The 22862-nt window shown below is 43.4% G+C and overlaps 1 protein-coding gene across 1 annotated transcript in view; it reads right to left on the bottom strand.

Moving 5' to 3' along the window:
- The window catches only part of LOC147733201 (mucin-2-like), a 1190401-nt gene that overhangs the window by 101340 nt on the left and 1066199 nt on the right, over window positions 1-22862 (bottom strand). Inside the window, exon 37 of the mRNA XM_086957735.1 lies at window positions 17093-17221. Within this exon, the coding sequence (XP_086813861.1) occupies window positions 17093-17221 (129 nt within the window). The remainder of the gene's footprint in view (window positions 1-17092; window positions 17222-22862) is intronic.

Genomic DNA, 22862 nt, shown 5'->3' with positions numbered 1-22862 from the left:
TTGCGGAGGTTTGCGGAGGTTAGCGTTTGAGCGGCCTGGCCTCCATAAAACCGGATGTGTACTAGACAGCGAAGCGGACGCGCGTAGTGGGCGCACCGGTGGCGCGCCAAAGGCAAGCCCGTCTGCGCCCGTCAGCGTCCCGGAGGCAGACAGGGCAGGAATCGCTGCCAGTTTGGTTTCCATTCAAGATAATACGATTAGGTATGATGGCGCTGTACTTAAAAATTATATGCCCCCTCACAATTGCCATAATCACATGGAACTAACTGGGGATAATAGAAGCATGGAATGCAGTATGTGCAAGTGGACCTGCCCTTTATACCCAGTAAATGAAACCGGGCCCACGCTTAATGCGAAGGAAGGAGATGTTAGGAGTCAGGAGGACTTTAATATCTTCCTGCTCAATGTACGATACTTAAACAAAAACGTTCAGCACATCTCTGACCTGATATTAGAGTCAAGGGCAGATATATTATTTTTAACTGAAACCTGGCTCTCTGACGCCTCCAATCCCACCCTGGCAATTGCAGTACCCACGGGATACTTTATACTAAGGACCGCACCACTGGGAAGGGTGGGGGTGTTGCAATGATCATAAAAAACGACATTTCGGCAAAAATTATCCCCATGGATGAAATAGAGGGTGCAGAGAGTCTATGCTTCCACTACACAATCTCCGCCCACCAATCTTTGGCAGGTGTTCTTTTATATAGACCACCAGGTCACTCAGGACCATTCTTAAAAGGAATTATTAATACTATAGCACCTCTTGCCCTGAGATTTAACCAATTTCTGGTCCTAGGAGACTTTAATGTCCATATGGACAAGCTAGAGAGCTTGGAGGGCATTATACTACGTGAGACTCTGAACTCCCTGATCTGCTACCCTTCATAAATAGACCCACCCATGAGAAGGGACACACATTGGACCAAATCTTCTCGAATATCTCTGGCCATGCTGAGGTGCCCATCCCTCTTGCCTGTACTGATCACTTCCTGTTAAAAATCCAGATGGTTAAAATTAGGAAACCAGCACTTACCATCAAAAAAACCCCCTTCTCAAATTTAGAGCTCTCCACAAGCTAACCCCGTAGGCCCTCAGCTCTGTGCTACAGGCGCATCCTCTTGTTAGTAGTAATAAATTAAAATTCGATGCTCCCAATTTGGAAAATTGGGTAAAACAAGGTGTGGAGACCTTAGCACCCCAGACTCTACACCCTCAACGGACAATACATCGCTCTGCCCCTTGGTTTGATGAAACCCTACGCAAGTGCAAAAGTGTCTGTAAACAGCTGGAAAGGGTGTGGAGGAAATATTTTAGCAATGATAGCAAATCACTTTACAAAAAAGAACTAAAAATATACCACCAGAAAATTCTGGAGGAAAAGAAACGTTTTTTTGAAGCAAAGATTGAGATATCAGCCAATAAGAGCAAGGAAATATTTAAAATCGTTAAACTCTTTACTTCACCGGCAGCAGCAGCCTCCAAATACGAAGCCTCAGAAGCCTGGACACACACATTTGCAGATTTCTTCCAGAAGAAAATAGTCGATATACAGACATCCCTCGACGTTTCCTCCAGCGCACTGGTCAACGTTCAACCTGCACGTGCCAATCTGCCATCTAATGCCACTTTTCTCCAATTTCCCCCGATTACACTAGCACAATCTCTTACGATTTTGAAGAACTTAAAATCTGGCTCACCGGCTGATCCCTGCCCTGCCAAAAGATTGGCATCGGTGGCCGAGGTCATTAATGCCGAGGTCAATACTGAGCTGAACTTATCTCTGAGCAGTGGCCAGGTTCCAGCTATTTGGCAACAAGCCAAAATTCTGCCGTTGTTAAAGAAGACTACGGCAGATCCTCTAATAGTGTCCAATTATAGACCTATTTCGCTTCTGCCTTCCATAGTGAAGGTTATGAACTCTGTTACTACAGAATTTATGGAGTTTAACAACTGTCTCCATATGAGTCAATCAGGATTCCGCACTAATTTTAGCACGGAATTAGCCCTTCTTGAAATATCAGAATCTATCAAAGTGATTCTTGACTCAGGAGGGAGAGTGGCCTTAATACTATTGGCTTTATCTGCCGCTTTCGACACCGCACCCCATGATAGACTCCTACTGAGACTGAGAGACTGTGGTGTAGGGGGCACGGTGTTGAAGTGGTTCTCCTTGTTTTTAGAAGACTGAAGGCAGGAAGTTTAGAATCCGCCTTTCTCCTCCCTCATGCCTCCTATAAAAGTGGGTGTTCCTCAGGGTTCGATCTTGAGTCCACTATTGTTTAATCTTTACATGGCTCCCCTCACACTTCTGGTTGAAAAGGCTGGAGCCATGATTCAATCCTATGCTGATGACACCTAGCTTTTGTTCACCTGTAAAAAGGGAGAGGTTCTTGATGGTGACAAAATCAAGAACTGTCTGAGACAGGTCTTTTCCTGGTTTAGTCAAAACCAGCTCCAGTGCAACTCCGCTAAATCAGAAGAGATTATTTTTGGAGCTCTGGATCAGGAAGTCTGGAGACAGTGGTGGCTGCCTGATATGTCCCCCCCCACAGACCTCTGTGGGAGTAGCCAAAAACCTAGGGGTAAAACTGGACAACTCACTGAACATGAAAACCCAAGTCCAATCAGTGGTCGGCACTTGCTATGGAACCCTAAAAATGCTTCGAAAAGTTTTACCCCTTCTGTCACTCTCCCACACAAGGACTGTGGTCCAGGCCTTTATCACCTCCAGGCTGGACTACGCTAATGTCCTCTACTTGGACCTCCCCGAATCCCTTCTTAGTAAACTGCAGGTCGTGCAGAATGCGGCGTCCAGAGCCATTCTTAGGTTGGACCCTAGAGTCCACATCTCTCCCCATCTTAAGAACTTACATTGGCTCCCCATCCGCCGTAGAATTCAGTTCAAATCCCAGACACTGGCTTTTAAAGCCTTACATGGTATTGGGGCAACCTACATTAGGAGAAGAGTGAGCTACTACACACCTGGTAGAGCTCTAAGATCATCTCACCAACATCTGGTGAGTGTGCCTAAATTTGTTCATTCCCGCATAGGAGGACGCTCCTTTCAAGTCCAGGTAGCACACCTTTGGAATAAACTCCCTATAGCAATCAGGCAAGCGTCCGACATCTGGTACTTCAGGAGACTACTGAAGACATGGCTGTTTCAGCAGTAATCCTCTGCTCCGCCTTAATGCGCATGCTTCCGACTATCGCTCTGCTCCCGCTAGCCCGGGACACTCTTCTGAGTAGCTGTGCGCTCTACAAAAATGGGAAATAAATAAATGGAAAATGCCTGGCTGTTTGACCCTGATTGGGTGAGAATCTGCTACCCTCACACTCTTCATGCTTTAAAACAAACATTGAAAATGCAACAGGTTCGCCTTTGGTTAAGTTAAAGCCATTGACTTAGCTAATGGTATTGTATAGCAAAGCAAATGGCTTTAACTTAGTAAAAGGCGAGACCTATTGCATTTTTAATGCTTGTTCTTTTTTCGCTCACTGGAAGTACATGACAGCATAGACATTGACAATCAAGCATTGGAAAAGAAAGTAGTTCTCACCTTTATCTATTGGCTATGCCATTGATTTTCAGCAATGGTATGCAGAGTGGGGAAATGTTCCCAAAAAAAAGCCGATGATGTGGCTGCCTGTTATTTTGTAGGCCCTCATACAACAAATGCGCACCTTCAAACTAATGCTTGCACTTTTTGTGCTTTTTAGTTACAAAACCGAGTTGAATCTGTAACTAAAAAGAAAACAAAACATGCAAAAGTGTTTATATTTTAATCAGCCGGTAAAGTGAGGAACATAAGCAAATGGGTTGAGCAGAGGCAACAGGGAGGGGGAGGTTGGAAAAACACAGATGCAACACAGGAGGGCTGGAGAGAGGAGAAAGCAACACAGATGAAGGTAGATGCAATAGGCGAAAGCAGCATGAGGAAGGACAGGAAGACCAGAGAAGCAAAACGATGATTGGAGGTAAAGCAACACAGAGCGTACAGGTGGAGGGAAGAACCACAATGAAAAAGGTGGAACATGGGAGTTAGGAGAAGCAACACTAAGGGTGTGGGGAAGCAGTGCGTAGAAGCACACAGGTGAGGGAAATAGGGAGAGGAGAAGTACTCTGGCAACAGAGAGCAAAAAGATAGATAGAAAGAGAGAGAGATAGAGAGAGACAGATAGAGATAGATAGATAGATAGATACATAGATAGATAGATAGATAGATAGATAGATAGATAGATAGATAGATAGATAGATAGATAGATAGATAGATAGATAGATAGATAGATAGATAGATAGATAGATAGAGATAGAGAGATATAGAGATAGATAGAGATAGATAGATAGATAGAGATAGATAGATAGAGAGAGCTAGAGAGAGAGAAGGATATAGAGAGATAGATAGAGATATATAGATAGATAGATAGATAGATAGATAGATAGATAGATAGATAGATAGATAGATAGATACGTAGATAGATAGATAGATAGATAGAGATAGATAGATAGAAATAGATAGATAGAGATAGATAGAGAGCGATAGATAGAGATAGATAGATACAGATAGAGAGATATAGAGGTATATAGAGATAGATACATAGATAGATAGATAGATAGATAGATAGATAGATAGATAGATAGATAGATAGATAGATAGATAGATAGATAGATAGATAGATAGATAGATAGATAGATAGATAGATAGAGGTAGAGAGAGAGAGAGAGATAGAGAGAGTGAGATAGATAGAGATAGAGATAGATAGATAGATAGATAGATACATAGATAGATAGATAGATAGATAGATAGATAGATAGATAGATAGACAGCGAGACAGACAGACAGACAGACAGACAGACAGATAGATAGATAGATAGATAGATAGATAGATAGATAGATAGATAGATAGATAGATAGATAGATAGATAGATAGATAGATAGATAGATAGATAGATAGATAGATAGATAGATAGATAGATAGATAGATAGATAGATAGATATAGAGAGAGAGATAGAGAGAGTGAGATAGATAGAGATAGAGATAGATAGATAGATAGATAGATAGATAGATAGATAGATAGATACATAGATAGATAGATAGATAGATAGATAGATAGATAGATAGATAGATAGATAGATAGATAGATAGATAGATAGATAGATAGATAGATAGATAGATAGATAGATAGATAGATAGATAGATAGATAGATAGATAGATAGATAGATAGAGGTAGAGAGAGAGAGAGAGATAGAGAGAGTGAGATAGATAGAGATAGAGATAGATAGATAGATAGATACATAGATAGATAGATAGATAGATAGATAGATAGATAGATAGATAGACAGCGAGACAGACAGACAGACAGACAGACAGACAGATAGATAGATAGATAGATAGATAGATAGATAGATAGATAGATAGATAGATAGATAGATAGATAGATAGATAGATAGATAGATAGATAGATAGATAGATAGATAGATAGATAGATAGATAGATAGATAGATAGATAGATAGATAGATAGATAGATAGATAGATAGATATAGAGAGAGAGATAGAGAGAGTGAGATAGATAGAGATAGAGATAGATAGATAGATAGATAGATAGATAGATAGATAGATACATAGATAGATAGATAGATAGATAGATAGATAGATAGATAGATAGATAGATAGATAGATAGATAGATAGATAGATAGATAGATAGATAGATAGATAGATAGATAGATAGATAGATAGATAGAGAGAGAAAGATAGATAGATAGATAGAGATAATGAGAGATGGATAGAGATAGATAGATAGAGATAGATAGAGAGAGATAGAAATAGATAGATAGATAGATATATAGAGAGAAATAATTTAATCTCATATCTATTTGAGATAGGAACTTGTTTGCGCAATTTGTTGTGCTAATACAGGGCAGGAATGTCTCCTTCGAGCAGGTGGGCTACATGAATTATTAAGGGCTTTGCTGCTGGTATGGATCTTAGTGGGCATGTATGCGCAGAACCCTGGTTTGAACAGTGTCTCTCTGGCTGCATATAAACTGCGTGTTACAAGGCAGGATATTTGTTTTGAGGTTGGTGAGGATCAGGGGGGGCGAGGTGAGCATATATGACTTTATTGGGGGGAAAGTAGTTCTCTCACAAGGCCTTTGTGTGCACTAACTGCAAATGTACGGCTATACATGTTTTCTTTGGGCTTTCCATCTCTAGCATTATGTAAAAAGCCATGCTTGCTTACATTGTAATCTAACGGCAGTGACAGGGGCGCGCCGGAGGGCCCACATACACAAGCACCAGCCCTGTGACAAACGTGGGATGCATGCTCACATTGAAAAAGCCTGTACAAAAATATGCATATACAGTCCCTCATCAGGGCCGGACTGGGAGTCCATCCCTGCGCGTGCATGTAAGGCTTTCGGAGAATCGATTGCGAAAGGTACTCGCATGGTGACAGCAGTGCATGCGCTGCTATCGTCAGACGAGACCTAAAAAGGGTGGGTGGAGCCCCAGATCTTAATGACGGGCCACCCTTGGTAGCAAAGCTGCTGGAACAAAATATACTTGATATCTGTTTGATACACCTGCAGAGCATGTCTATCTCTCTTCCAATTAAATGGACTGAGTATCCAGAAATAGTTGTGCAGAATTTTTATTTTTCACACGAGTGCATGTTCTTCCATTTCAAAGTAATAAAAATAAATATGATACATATGCTTTTATTTGAATTATTCGATGTGTTTTATTGATATATTACTTGAAATATCACATGCCAACACGTGTTTCACATAATGGCTCCTGTAGGGCAATTTCATTAAAGTTGCGATGTCACATCAAAGTTAAATTATATTTTACCAGAATTCTTATTGCTCGGTTCAAATAAAAAAGCTCTGCCAACAATGTTGACTGGTAGGCTAAAATCAGTGACCCCTGTCCTCATTCACCACTACCACTTTGGCTTTGCCTTGGGCAGATTGTCCAGGAAACATCTCGAGATTTTCAGCTACATCATCAGACACAAAGATGTCACTTCACATAGTTGAACAGGGGTACATGTTTAGGACCTTGGCCTAGGAAGGCTTGGGACAGACTTTCTACACTTATAATATATATCAGAACCAATGGCCCGGATAAACAACTGTGGGCTTCATCAGACCCTTTGTGCATACATATAGGTGCATATCAAGACAGTCTCTCACCCACTCTCCTGTTTTTACTGGCAATGATAATGCTGGCTGCTGCCATTTGCAGAATGAACACATTCCAGTATACAAACTAGGCTATGGAGATGAAACCATTCTTGTACGCAGGCGCCATTTTGTTAATGTTCACAAAGCCCAGAGACTCCATAGCCTCATTAAGAGATTTGGTAAAGGAGTTCTCCACATTCTTGGACTGGTTAATGCCATAAAGTGTGGGTCTCTGGCCATAACTCGGCATGTAGCACACTATCCATCCAAGTGGGTCATTAGGAACTTAAAATGTTTCAGGGCATTGTTAAATATGGGGCTTTCAAGTGTGCTGCAAGACAACATGGCTCCTCTAATAGCAAAAATAATATCTGACTTTGCTAGGTGAAAAATATTAAGGCTTTCTCTATGGAGGAGAGCAAAAACCTATTAAAGAGATGGAGGCACCGATTTCAACTAAATCTTTGAGACACTGGCTGGAAAGATCTACAGAAACCTGCTTCGCCAGTTTGATGGCTTTATAAAAGCTTATGTGTGGGGCAATAAACAGCTGAGGGTCCACCTGTCTAAAAGATATGACATAATGACTGCGGAAGGCTTAAGACTGCTAGGCAGGGGGGGTGCTACTAGGAGAGCCACCAGCATTCACAATGTGTATCTCTCCTACCTCTCAAGGTATACATCAACAGTGAATCTCCACATGAATCAGACAACCCATTATTGCATGCAGGGTTTTCACCTGGAATTCATTAAAACTATTTTAAAACTCAATGCTCTTTGGAACTTCAATGCTCATCTTTAGTGTAATTTTGAACGCATTGTGGCCCGTGCTTTCTACTGGCAAGATTGGAATCATGTCTTAGGTAATTTCCTAAAAGATGGCTTCGTTAAATTCTTTCACTCCATCAAACAAGAATTTAACTCCATGGATGACCATGAAAAGCAGTATCTCCAGCTGTTTCATTACTTAAGCAAGTGCCTACAACCTGGAACGCCTACATTGTGAGACTCACCAAATTTTTCTCACCTTAGAATTTGATGGCGTCCTCGTGGAGTGGTCTCATGCCTTTGCAGGACTATAATTTGAGGCTGTCACTCAAGACTAACTGCAGAGGGGCTGGAAATGTAATGCAAGGCACAATACAAACTTTGTTCTCTGAGGAGGACATGTCTGAACTAATGGGCTGCATGATTGGGAGCCCTGAGAAGCTCATCAAACACGAAACCTTCTTCAGAGTGGTTTATTGCTAGCACGGGTCCCCTCTGTGTCTGTTTAAGGTAGCCTGAAATGAAATGAAATGAAAAGGGGATTTGTATAGCGCGGCTGCAGCCCGAGGGCGTCCAAGCGCTGATAGAGGGCGTAGTACTCGGAGGGTTGGGGGGGATGGGGTGCCTAGTTTCTAAAGAGGAAGGTTTTTAGTTCTTTGCGGAAAGAAGAGAGGATCTGATTAGATCTTAGGGAGGGGGGAAGGGAGTTCCGAAGTTTGGCAGCATTGAGCTCGAAGGACCTGCCTCCTGCCCTGGATCTTTTGATTCGGGGAACTGCAGCAAGGCAGGCATTTGAAGAGTGAAGTTGTTTACCGGTGCAGTAGGGGGTGAGAAGGGAGTGGTTGATCTGGGGGCCAACTCTATAGAAGGCTTGATGGGAGTTACAGAGGGCCTTGAATTTTATTCTTTCCCTGACTGGGAGCCAGTGGAGAGATCGAATCCCTGCCTTAACTGATTCTCTACGGGGTATCTGGAGTAGGGTCTGGGCTGCACAATTCTGGGTCCGTTGCAGCTTTTCTAATACGTATTCTGGTGCTCCCAGGTAGAGGGCATTGTTAAAATCAAGCCGAGATTGAATGAGGCCCTGAATGACAATTTGTTTGGCTTCAAGGGGTAGGATAGGAAGGTTTTTTTTAGCATCCGGATTAACCCGAAGCAGATTGCTGATGTCTTTGTTGCCTGAGTGTTAAGAGTCAGGGATTTATCGAGCCAGACTCCTAAGCTCTTGATGTCTTCCTTCGGGGATGGGGGTAAGCCCAAACTGGAAGGCCATAGCTGGGGAAGGGGGACCGAGAAGCAGGATCTCGGTTTTATCCCCATTCAGCTTTAGAGAAGATGCCGTCATCCAGCTTTTTATCTCTTCCATGCAGGGGGCCATGTTGACTTGCGGGAGCCCGCTGTTCTTCTGTGCCCGGGAGACCACGAGCTGGGTATCGTCCGCATATGATATGATCTTGATACCATATTGACGAACGATCCCAGCCAGCGGTCTCATGTACACATTGAACAGCGTGGGGCTTAGGGAAGAGCCCTGGGGCACCCCCAGCTCAGAGGTTTGCTGGTGGAGCAGGAGTCACCATCGAAGACCTGGAAGGTTCTTCCGCTCAAGAAAGATTTTAACCAGGCAAGAACATCTCCAGAGATTCCAAGATCGAGCAGGCGTTGCAACAAAGTATTGTGGCACACCGTGTCGAACGCGGCGCTGAGATCGAGGAGGACCACTGCCACTAATCCCCCTCGATCTAAGATCTTTCTAGATTCTTCCACCACGGCTATAAGAGCTGTTTCCGTGACATGTTTTGGGCGGAATCCCGTTTGGGTGACATCCAATAGGAGGTTTTCTTCGAGGTGTTTTGTTAGATGGAGATTAACATGTTTCTCCAGTATCTTACTTGTCCAGGGTAACTGAGAGATGGGACGATAGTTGTTAGAGTCGTTCACGTTGAGATTGGGCTTTTTCAATAGCGCTTTCACCATCGCCTGTTTCCATATGGGAGGTACGACTCCCTTTTCCAAGGAACAGTTCAGTTGCTCTAAGAGGGTGGGGAAAATGATTTGGCTGGCCATGGTCATCGTGAGCGGGGGTGCTGGGTCAGAGGGAGAGACAGATTTTATCTGTTGTGCGAGGGTTTGAAGTGATTCCAGGTCTAATGGTGGGAAGTTGCTCATGGTTACTCGGCACGGGAGTGTTGTATCTGTTGAGAGCTGAGGTTCATTGATGTTAGGCTCGGGAGCGGGGGTGGTGAAGGAAGAGTATATTTTGTTGATTTTTTGGTGGAAGAAGTCGGCTAGATCATTGCAGCGGCCGATAGGGTTATCGGCTGGAACTGCAGTGGGGGAAATTTTGGAAAGGGTTTTGACGATCTGATAAATTTCTCTGGGCTTGGATCTGGCAGAGAGGATTTTTCCTCTGTAATAAGTGGATTGGGCTATAGTGATCCCAAGTTTGTATGCCTTTATGGCTTCCTTGTATCTGGTTTTGTCGGTGATGTTGTATTCAAGGCGCCATTTCCTTTCCGACCTTCTACACTGACGTTTTAGTTCCCTGAGTTCTTCTGAGTACCAAGGAGCTGTTTCTTGGGCTCTTTTTAATACTGTTTTCCTGTGCACACATTCCTTCCTTTGGAGATATCAACAGTCGAAATACATTGTTTTGCTCACACTGTAGTCCTGCAAGGCAATGCATATTTACTGGAATAAGAATATGACAAGATTGTGTGGGTCGAACATCATGCCCTCAACTCCTCTAGCCTTATTGGACTACATGTTCGATTGAATAATCAGCACAGAACATGGTCTCTGTGGCTGTCACAAAAATAATCACCCTTCATGGATGGATATTTCACATCCTCTGACATATGAGCATGGGGACATGGTCAGTAGCCACCTATGAGAGGCTGAGTTACGATTCAAAAGGCAAATTACAAAAATCTGACAACCTCTGAGGAACGCCTCTAGCAGCCAAGAAGAGGAAGAATTCATAGGTATACAGCTTCACCTATCATAGAACTTAAGCATTCTACTGACTGGAAAAGTTTAACCAGTTTGATTAAAAATACATAGTAAACATTCCCTGAATCCAGTTCTTGTCTAACTTCACTCTTTGATTCAAAACATCTTTCATGTAATTTTTTTATCATTTCCTCAGTTTAACAGTAACACAAACAGCAGACAACACGTTTTCGCAGAGATTGGCTCCCTCGGGGCTTCTGATGATAAAATATATAGAGTACCATTAGTAGCCATAGTATGGGTACTCTGTCATAAATCTGAAAAAAGGTGATGTCCCTTCACTTACTATTCTTTTCTTTTCTGGTTTATACTTTTTTATTTTTGGGGAGGATGCAACTTCCATTTTCAATTTCGTTTTAAAGATCCTGTTTAGGTTCCGTGCTATACCAAGGATGTCGGGGGACTGAGTTTGAATTGAAGATATAAGTTAATGCTGGTAACTAAGATTTCTAGGAGTCCTGGTGAGTGGGTCCCTGCAAAACCCTTGTTGGGGAGCATGGAGGGGCTGAGCGATTTGCCCCTCATCCCTCTTTGGTTGACTTTAGAATGGGGGAGAAGGAGGAGGTTACTGTGCATGGGTTTATAAAGCAGACAGTGTACTATATACTGGGCCTGCACAGTAGCTCATAATGTTAAGAGGGTTCATAATGCCGAATTGATTCATTCTCTACTGGGCCTTATCACTGCAAAAGGTCTCATATTGTATGTCAGATCATAATATGGAAAAGGTGCATTATGCAAAAGTGCATAATGCACATAGGTTCATACTCTATAGGAGGCTCTTACTATGCAGGAGCTCCTACTATGTACATTCCTATACGGTATTAGGGGCTCACACTATGAAAAGGCCGGGAGAGGGGAAAAAAGATTATAAGATTGTGTGTATATCCTCACTTATATATCACCCCCTTTCCCCGCTTCCCCCTCCTTCACCTATGGGCACTTATTTATGATAATTTTTCACAAAATGTATTTATCCTAATGTATAGCCATTTAGTATGGTCTTCAGTACATGGTGAATTAAAACTTTGTACATCATTTTTTGTCTCATGTATGTACTTATAAATGTGCCAGTATTCGTTGTAAACTTTCTTTTTTCCCCTCTCCCAGTCTGGGACCACTATAACGTTCACTTACCCAGGTCCCAGTGACTTATATGGGTCAACCCTGTCTTCCATAACATACTATGAAAAGGGCCATAACACTCCATTAAGACCCAATCTACTCTAACCTTTCCCAGACAGACTGCTTTGCACCCAGCCATTCACAGGAATGAAAACATAAGAAAATATATAATAATTATCTTTGGTATTTGAGTTGAAATAACGCTGCCTAACATAGATGGGATGATTCAGAAAAGGGGGTGGTGATGAACAGAGTGTCTGAATTAAGCAGACCACTCTTACCCAGTGCAAAGATCAGGGCTTGATCCATCACCGTTATTTATCTCACTGCACCATCCCAGCTCAGAACCTGGCTATATGCAAATCAGTCTGTCCCTGGCCCAGTGCATCATGGGAACAGGGCAGACTAAACTACCAAGCCAATTCTTCATCAGAAAGGAGACAAGCTACCGGGGACGGGTTTCTGGCATTTCAGCCGTCTTCGGCCCGGCTTGCTTGAATCCTGATGGTGCAGTGAGAAAGGGACTCATGTATGAGTATACCCTGCCACACCTATAGTGGCCAAAAACGATTCAGAAAAGGGGGTGGTGATGAACAGAGTGTCCGAATTAAGCAGACCACTCTTACCCAGTCCAAAGATCAGGGCTTGATCCATCACCGTTATTTATCTCACTGCACCATCCCAGCTCAGAACCTGGCTATATGCAAATCAGTCTGTCCCTGGCCCAGTGCATCATGGGAACAGGGCAGACTAAACTACCAAGCCAATTCTTCACCAGAAAGGAGACAAGCTACCGGGGACCGGTTTCTGGCATTTCAGCCGTCTTCGGCCCGGCTTGCTTGAATCCTGATGGTGCAGTGAGAAAGGGACTCATGTCTGAGTATACCCTGCCACACCTATAGTGGCCAAAAACGATTCAGAAAAGGGGGTGGTGATGAACAGAGTGTCTGAATTAAGCGAATTAAGCAGACCACTCTTACCCAGTCCAAAGATCAGGGCTTGATCCATCACCGTTATACATAGATGGGATAGCAACACCACTAGACAGTTAAATCCCCCATTAACTTTCTCACTTCTCCTTTACCCCAAAACTTTCACTGATTCCTGCATGCCTTTACCATCCACTTCTGCACCAGAATCCTTCTATTGTCTTTCTGTACTTCCTGCTGCCACTCCTCGATCCTTACCTCTGTAAGGCACCTGTCTAATATTTCTCAACCCCCTTCATTGGTGTGAGGGGTAACACTTAATGGCAAACTTTAAAGGTTAGCAGACATCACACATCTCTGTGGTGGAAATGTGCTACCCATTTTATTTTATTTGAAAAGTTTTATATAGCGCTATTAGACCCGGAGGTATCAGAGCGCTGTTCATGAGTTACAGCGAGTTGCAGGTTACATAGTTACATCACTTAAAACAAAGAGTCACAGGGGGAGGATGAGGGGGAGGGAGGGAATACACAACGGTAAAAACAAGTAAACAATGTCAGATGTCCGGCTGGGTAGGTGACGGCCTAGGGGGTGAAACTATGGCCAGACTCCTCTTTAGCTACATATGACAGCTCCACCGGGCATCAGCCAAGGTTGCTCGTGTATCAACGTGAGTACAAACAGTTTTGACACCCATGGAACGTAGTCAGAAGTCCAACAGAAGTTCAGAGGAACGTTATTTATGAGTTATATATAGTGCTGGCTAGACCCGTAGGTATCAGAGCACTTTACATTAGGCTCCACAATGTTACAGAGAATGAAAACAAATACACATTACGTCAAAAATTATGCAACAAAGTGGGAGAGGAAAGAAATGTGAGACAAATAGAGAAGAGGGGGGGAAGTGTGAAGGGGGAGGATGAAGGAAAAGACGGCAGGAGAGACAAAAGGAAGTCTTGCCTAAAGACCGACTGGGTAAGTGACATCCTCCATATCACAAAGAGCATTACAACAAAAATAATGGAAAAATGAAATGAAATGAAATGAAAAATTATATTTATATAGCGCGTACATACCCTAAGGCCTCGCAGCGCTTGAACTGAATAATGTGGTGAGCAAATAGCAAGGTTTAGCACATTTTGGCGAACAGGTAAGTTTTTAATGTTTCCCTAAAGACCATCCGGTTGCTAATTTCCCGCATATTCGGCGGGAGCGAGTTCCACATCTTAGCCGCTAAGTGTGAAAACGCCCGGCCTCCCCAGCGAGCCTTATTGACTTTAGTTGTCGTGGCAAGATGCAGAACGCTGGAACGAAGGGTTCTCGATGGAATGTAAGGAACAACCAAAGAGCGTAGGATAGCTGGGCCTGTTCGGTGGAATGCTTTGTGCACAATGCACATAGCTTTAAAGTGTATTCTGGCAGCTATTGGGAGCCAGTGGAGTTCTTTTAGGGCCTTCCTTGCTGATTGCCCGCGAGGGATGCCAAACAAGAGTCGAGCGGCACAGTTTTGTGTAACTTGGAGTCTGTTGATCACTGCTGCCGGGGCTCCCAGATATAACGCATTTCCATAATCCAGGCGGGAGAGTATCAAGGCCTGAACCATGATTCTCCTCGCCTGGAAAGGAAGCAATGGGAGAATCTTCCGGAGAATTCTCAACAGTCCAATACAGGTGGAAGCAGTTTTGGTGGCCTGCCAAGAAAAATCCAATGCTTTATCAAGCCAGACTCCAAGGCTCTTGATGTGGGATTTTGGTGAGGGGGGAGCACCAAGACAAGCGGGCCAGATGGAAACCAGAGTGGTCGGTGCGGGATTGCCCAGTAGCATAATCTCAGTCTTCTCCCCGTTGAGTCTGAGACATGAGGAATGCATCCACTTGGCTACTGCCTCTAGACAGGGCCCCAAGGTGTTGGATGAACCCTCTGTGTGATCCAAAGAGACCACCAGTTGGGTATCATCCGCGTAGGTGATAATACGCACACCGAAGGGCTGTACTATCCCTGCCAGAGGACTCATGTAGACATTAAAGAGCGTGGGGCTCAGGGCCGAGCCCTGAGGAACCCCACAGCTCAGAGGGTGTTTCGAGGATACTACCTCGCCCTCAAAAACACCTGGAAGAAGCGCTCATCCAGGAAGGAGGTCAGCCATTTCAGGGCCGCGCCCGACACGCCCATGCCACTTAGACGATGTAATAATGTGGCATGGTTAACCGTGTCGAACGCGGCACTGAGATCTAATAATATGATGGCTGCCTTCCCTCCCTGGTCCAGCACAGATCTCGTTTCTTCCGTTACCGCGAGTAAAGCAGTTTCGGTGCCATGTTGAGGGCGGAATCCCGTCTGGGAGGCACAAAGCAGATCATTGGATTCCAAGTACTCTACCAAGATGTTATTGATGTGTCTCTCCAGCAACTTACTCATCCAAGGGAGAAGGGAGATAGGGCGGAAGTTGGCCAAGTTGTTCTGATCTAATGTAGGCTTTTTGAGAAGGGCCCTAACCATCGCACATTTCCACTGGGCAGGGACCAAGCTGGAAACAATGGACGAATTTAGGACATCTAAGATGACAGGACATATGGCCTCGCTGACTTTAAGGAGGGTCTGAGGAGGTGCAGGATCATTGGGAGAAGGACAAACTGAAAGGGTTGCAGGATGGGAGGATGTCAGGGATGACCACTGAAAATATTATTATGAATACAGGAAAATCTTGTGCTACAGTGCCTTGAATACTGTGCTCACAAGCATCGGAAAAGGAACATAGAAGGGCGGGACTAACAGAGCCTAAGGAGAGAAGGCAATCAAATGAAAAGGGAGGAATGTAGATGGCAGAGAAAAAAAAAAGAAGTGAGACTTAGATGAATGAAAGATAAGACAGCGAAGGAGAAAGAAACAGGGGAAAAAGTCAAAGAGAATCAGACAGGTAAACAGAGGGAGAATGTGGTAGGGTTGAGGAGAAAAGAGAAAAGAAAGGTTATAGGGAGGCCTAGGATAGAGGGGAATACTATAGAGGAAAGACAGGGTTTTATGGGAAAAGAATGATAAATAAGTAGAGACAGAATGCATTAAGAATATGCGAATGATGAGGACGAAGGCTGCAAATGAGATGCTGTAGGAAACAGTGATAAGGTAGAAATGTGGGGGAAAGAGAGGGTGACAGGGAGAGAACAAGAGACAACAGAAGAGAAAGAGACTGGGGAGAACTGGAGAGATGAAGAATGTGTAGAATGGAAAAGAAAGAGATAGGGGAAAAGGGAAAATGATAGGCAGACAGGAGTAGGGCCAGAGTGGAATAAGAATGTCAGAGCTATAAAAAGAGGAAAGGTAAACGCACGAAGAATAGGGATGGGTAGAAGAGAGTGAAACAGAAAGACGTAGGAAGTAACCGAGAAAGTTAAGAACAGCCGTGGAGCATTGAGAAAGAAGCAGATGTGATCAAAGAAAGGGGATAGAGAAATAAATATGGCGAGTGGGGACGATAAAAGTAAAAAGAGATTGGGACGCAGAGCATGATAGACGGAGAGGAAATGATAAAAAGAAAGAGGAAAGGAGAGGAAGAATGATGGGGGCAGGTTGGAATAGAGAGAAACATATATAGAAAAGAGAGAACAATTATAAAAAGAACAGGAAAAGAAGAGACAAGATGAGAGCCAGTACTCTCAGTACAGTGGGTGAAGCCAGTAGTGCAAGTGGGGCAACCCAGAAGTGGCACTGGTTGGCCACATCCTAACCAATGAAACGGGTACTGGCGCTTATGATTTACAAATTAGGCTCTGGTTAGACAGATTGACTTTACCAGTTGCTTGGAGTGCCACATTGTAAGATGCACTGACTCTGTTACAATGAGAGTTCCAATGATGGATGTAACTGTGAGAGTTCCTGTAGTATGAACACTAAGTGAGGGGGTGAGAGCACACCAGTGAGATTATCCAGATGTTCACATATAACAAAGCGATATTGTTCTGATTTTGTTTATGCCTCAATACCATGGTTTCCTTCAAATTGAGATGTTCCAATTAATGTTTATTTGCAGACCCAGAAAACTAAATGCACAATACTCACTGGCTGGCAGTCAGTAATGCAGCTGATAGGCTGACACATCACCATGTTGAGCTGGGAGTCTTGGTCCATCTCCTCGGTACAGTTGCAGAGGGTACAGGTGCCAATGTCTGCAGGAACAGGAGATAAGGGCTGCCAGGGGACAAGGAAAAACATATTATCTTCACAATTTAATGTTGATAGGTTGTAATATCTTGTGAGTCTCCATTCCTTGTGTGGGTGAACTGGGTTCTGGAATGCTGAGAGTGAATTATGTAGTAGAACGCAGCTGTGTGATATTGAGTGGAAGCTAGAAGATGGGGCAGTAGAAGGGATGATGGAGCCTTGAAAGCCTCTACCTGCAGTTGCTACTACTTAAGGGCCTAACATGAAATTACAAACTGACCTATATAAGTCACTTACTCCACGTTCTTGTCTGAAGACCCTGCTCTCTGATTTAAACATTTTAATGAGATGTTAAGGATCTGCCTGAACATGGCGCAAGACTCTGGTGACAAGAGCTATTAATGCCAGAGGAGGAGGTCTGTCATGAGACGGCAGATGGACCTGTAACCATTAAGAACTAGTTTGGATTTGACCAACCTCAAAAACACTGGCAAGTGGCGCTAAGAAAAGATGCTGCGGCAAGGAGCCCAGTGAGGATGGGCAAGATCTGGCAAGGGCAGAGAGCCAGCTGGGGTGAGTTGTAAACTTAGGTGATGTTTCCCAATGAATTGTCCAAAGCTTGAGGATGATGTTATGCAGACAGTGTATTAAGGACAGTGTTGTGGAGACTGGAGACAGTTCTGTGGAGAAAGTGGCGGAGATGCAAGAAAGCTCCTTTACAGTCAGCATAGCTCTGAAATGCTCCATGGAGCTTAAGGGTAGTAATACATTTAGTGGTGATGTTGACATAAGGAGCAGTGTTGGTGAATGTGCAGTATGAATTATCAATAAAGTTGACTAAGCCACAGGCTACTCCATGCCTTTGGAGGTTCCTGTGTGCATTCTGTACATTTTATGACACCCAGCTTCGAGTGAGCCAAGGAGATAACTGGGGTTCCAGCTTCCTCTTTTGTAAAGGCATTGGACACTAGTCTTATGACAATGAGCGGCCCTAGGGGGTCAAGTCTTCACTCATTCCTTTACTTTTGATTCCATATGGAGCAAAGTTAGCAGTTTTGGAATCCCCATCTGCCTGTTGTAGAAACTTGCTGGTTGTGCTTGTCCAAGTGTTGCGTATATGGGAATAGTAGTACCCTATCGCTAGAGATAGGAGTATCGTACGCTTGTGTGTGAGTTTGTGCAAACTGGGAACAGAGCAGTACCCTGTTGCTATATGTAGCAATGAGCAGTACCCAGTGGTATGCGAAACTGGGAAAGAGTAGTATTCTATCATGTGAGAATTCATCAGGGAATCCCTGTAATGTGCCAAAGTGGGAAAGAGTATAACCCTGTTGTGAGACAATCCTACAAGGCACAAGAAGAGAAGTACCATGTTACCAGAGGCTGCGAGAGGAAGTAGCCCTTGAAATAAAAATGTGGGGGAAATGTAGTGCCCTGTGGTATTGTGGGTGACAGCCAAATTTGCCTGACTTTGGTCTAGGAACAGCTGTTTTTCTGTACGGTATTTTGTTTGAATTGTGGTGTTTAATGTAGCTTTTGTGTTTTGTAGGTGAGTACTTCTTTGCTAGCTGATGTGGTCTGGATTTAATTGTTGGTTTGTCAGATTGCTCTAGTTTTTGTTATGTCAACAATTTTTCAATATGCATCTACTGAGGCTGTCATTGTTTTCCGAAGATGCCCCAACATTTTATTGCTCTGTTTCCAGGGGTAGTGGCACTGGATGCAGATTAAGTGCTTTATCAGCCTGGCTCTTGGTCATGTTGGTCTGATCGGCTAATGTGACTGGGTGTTAGGCAGGTTTTAGTGCTGAGCTGCACATTTGTGAGAAGGTGTGTGGTGGAATGAATTATCCCTCTGGTATTGTATTTGTTGCTTGTAAGAGATATGGGAGTTTGTTGTGTCTATTTTATGTGCAGTGTACTAGTATGTTGTGGATGTCTCGGGGCAAGGTGTATTGTGCTTGAGCCTATCACAAAGTGTTGGATTGTCCCTCTGCCTGTTGTCTCTGACTGCATACATTGTAATGAGTCGGTTGGATCGCAGTAGCAGATGGCGGTCAGAAGGCATTCGATGAGCCATTGGATGCAGTCCGACAGGCAACAACATGACCCCTTTATATCTATGCATTAAAAATGTGTAAATGCAAATGTTCCATTTCAATTTTCCTTTGCAAGAAACACACTCCGTGTTTTAGTCTTTCTACATTCATTTGCCAGGTACTTTTATAACATATTGTAAAATATCTTTGATCCAGGGTTGATCCTAATGAACCTGGGTTGAAGCTTCTTCAATGTCAAAATGAAAAGAACTCAGTCATCTACATAAAACACTGTACCAACAAATTGATTGCCCAATTTTTGACACCATATTACTTCCTGAAATAGGTAACATAAACTGAAAAGGTAGTACTTTTCATCACTACAACCTTTAGTACAAACCAGTGCATAACATTTTCCAGCTTTTATGATCTGTTCACACTCATATTCTAGTGCTAGTGTGGAAAAATATATTCCTTTTTAGATGCATTTTCTAAAGGTATTTGATCTAGTTTTAGTAATATTAGGTTGCTGCTCACATTGTGAAATGCCTGTGAGATATGTAGCTCTATTTTTAATTGTGACCTGTAAATCAATAGTTGTGTTCAGTAGCTAACGGTGCCTTAGGTAGTCATTTCATTGTAAAATATGGCTGGAAAGTCAGAAAAGTTAGAATGCCTTACCCAAACAATGTCCCACATTGTCTTTGTATCCATTTTGCATGGATTTTATTCACAATGTGCAAGGCTCCATCTGACACCATTTTTGGAAAGTGAGTCTATTTCTATAGTTCATAATTGAGAGACCCTGACAGTTGAAATAACAAATTAACTAATGCTAGTGTGTGTAGCATGTCCTTTTAGTGAATTACAGCCATTTTCGTTTTTCACTATTGCAAGGCTACCTATTCTCCATAGGTCAGAATGGGCAGTTAGATTATTACATCTTATAATCCTAACTGACTGAGGGAACATGGTAGAAATTCGAATTTAGTATACCTAAACTCAGAATGATAAAATACATCTTTTAGTGAAGTTGGTTTTAACATTCTGTGTTTGAAAATACTACTTTTAGAAAGTAGGTATTTTATTGTCTAACTATTCAGGCCTGCCTCTGCTAGGTTGTGTATTCCTTGTCTGGAGTTTGAGTGACAGGGCTGGGAGATTCCGGGAGACAGAATGAGTCAGCCCAGGGGTGAATAGGGAGATCTGCATCTAGATGGGAGGGAGGAGTTGCACCTTGGACCTGAATAGGGCTGGGCTCTCCACAATGCTGGCTCAACCCCCTGGAGTGCGGCTGATGTCTCTGGCCAGCACTGTGAAAAAAGAGAAGGAATCATGTCAACAAAGTGCTTCAGGCATGTGCTTTCCCTCCACAATGCTGGTTCCACCTCCTGTGGGGAATCTGATGTTTCTGCCCTGCACTGTGAAAGGAAAGAAGGAATCATGTAAACAGAGTGCTCCAGAACTAGTTTGGACTGGGCAAATGCCCCTCTGCCTTCGTAGAACAAAGCGAAAAGTAGTATAAATATTGGGACTCAGATCCAAGAACTTGGGGATCACTTACAAGACAAACCTTTGCCAAGGAGAGGAATCAAGGAAGCTGTAGGAGTTTGGACTGCCCCTCTGCCAGTGTGCTGTTTGCTGGGTTGGCCTGCAATGGTTTCTTCATTGCCAAGGAAAGGAGAACGAACTTTCAAAGGACTTTCATCATCTTACAACATATTTCTCCAAGGGCTTGAACTTGTGCTTGCCTCCTCCTGAAGTCTCAGGGACAAAAAAAACTTCATCACCAGCTCCCCTCTGAATTTCCTTGCTGGGAATTCTATCAGCAGAAGCCTGCATGTCGCTGGGAGCTGGAAGCACAATGCAACGAGAATAAGCGAGCGTGACGCCGCCGCAGCTGCAGTCGTTGCATCGCCTGAGAAGCGTGCCGCCGCGACATCTGCCAGGAGGTGTGTCTTTGTCGAAGCTGTCTGCTGTTGCATCACCGTAGAAGCGTGACACCATCCAGAGGATCATAATCACATCGCCAGAGAAGCATGTCGCAGGGCCTGCCGCGGCTTCAAAGTACAGAGTCGTCACCAGGCTGCCAGGGCTTAAACACATCATCATGGCATTGTCGCATTAAGGGAGCCATCTTCTCGAATTGCACCAGTATTGTCACATCGCATCGAGGTGCCATCTTGTGCATTGCAACCGGGCCGCAAGCTGAGAATCTACACATCACCCCGCACCGGTAAGGATCACGATGCATCCCCTACTCTGCGCAAGCATTGAGGCGCGATGCATCATCTCCACTGGAGCATGGAACCGACGCATCTCCCTCTGCGAGCCTTTTGTTTGTTTTGCGTTACGCATCCAGGTAATTTTGTGAGAACGGTGTTGCATTTATCACCACTTGAACTAAGCAATTTGAACTAAGCACCTTTTACCATCTTTAAGTCAACTTTAAGTACAGTATTGTGGATTTGTGTCATTTGTGGTCCTGTGTTAAATCTATATAAAGAATACTTATTTTTTTAAAACCTGTGTTGTGTCCATCTGTAGTGTTTTCACTGTATTACTGTATATATTCACAAATGCTTAACACACTGCCTCTGGGATAAGCCTGTCAGCTCATGCCAAGCTACCAAGGGGTTGAGCAGGGGATATCTAGGGGTGTAATCCCCTTATCCTGACTTAGAAGCAAGGGTCCCTCTTTGGACAAAGGTCTATACCATTGCCAACTAGAGACCCCCAGTTCTAACACATATGCTCTGTAATATACAGGAAACAACTGTAAACATTTACAGTACAAATAAGAAGGGGGTTTGTGGAACTTCAATATGTATCTGCAATAACTTGGCCCATTACTTAACAAATAAAGCCTTATCCTTAGGCATCACTATGTGAAATGTTGGTGTGTGATATCTTGTTCAACACATCAAACCTATGTGAAATGTTGGTTTGGGATATCTTGTTCAACACATTGACGTTTCAACCCCTTGTGAAAGAGTATTATTGAAAAACATCCAGGAGGGTCTCCTCCATGAGTGAGAGTGTGGGGGAGAAATCCTAAGGTGAAGGTTCAATCGCATCCATCCACATCATGATCAAATCCAGAAAAGCTTTGCTGGAGTTTCCACTAAACCGGATTCATACTGCGGTTTTGGCCGGACGCTTTAGCACCATCCCCTAAGGACCAGAGATTTTGAAGAAACCCATTTTCCCGTATAAAGCAGAGATATTCCTAAATATACAACGTATTTGGGCTGAGTTTATGGGCAGACATGTTGGCTCACAGGTTTTGTAGGAACTCTTTGTCCATTAGACAGCTAAGCTTTTCTGGATTTAATCATGATGTTGGACAGATGCAACTGCACAGTCCAAAGGTTTTTCCAACACACACTCCAAGTCCTGAAGAAGACCCTCTCAGATGTTTTTCAAAAACACTCTTTCACAAGGAGTCAAAACGGCAAAGTTTTGAACAAGATATCCCACTCCAACATTTTACATAGTTATGCCTAAGGTTAAGGCTTTATGTGTTAAGTAATGGGCCAAGTAATTGCGAATACATATTGAAGATCTCCAACCCCCCCTCTTATTTGTACTGTAAATGTTGACTGTTGTTCCCTGTATATTATACAGTAT

This window comes from Lissotriton vulgaris, chromosome 2_1, assembly GCF_964263255.1.
Source record: "Lissotriton vulgaris chromosome 2_1, aLisVul1.2, whole genome shotgun sequence".
NCBI lineage: Eukaryota > Metazoa > Chordata > Amphibia > Caudata > Salamandridae > Lissotriton > Lissotriton vulgaris.
This window is presented reverse-complemented; position numbering and strand designations above follow the sequence as displayed.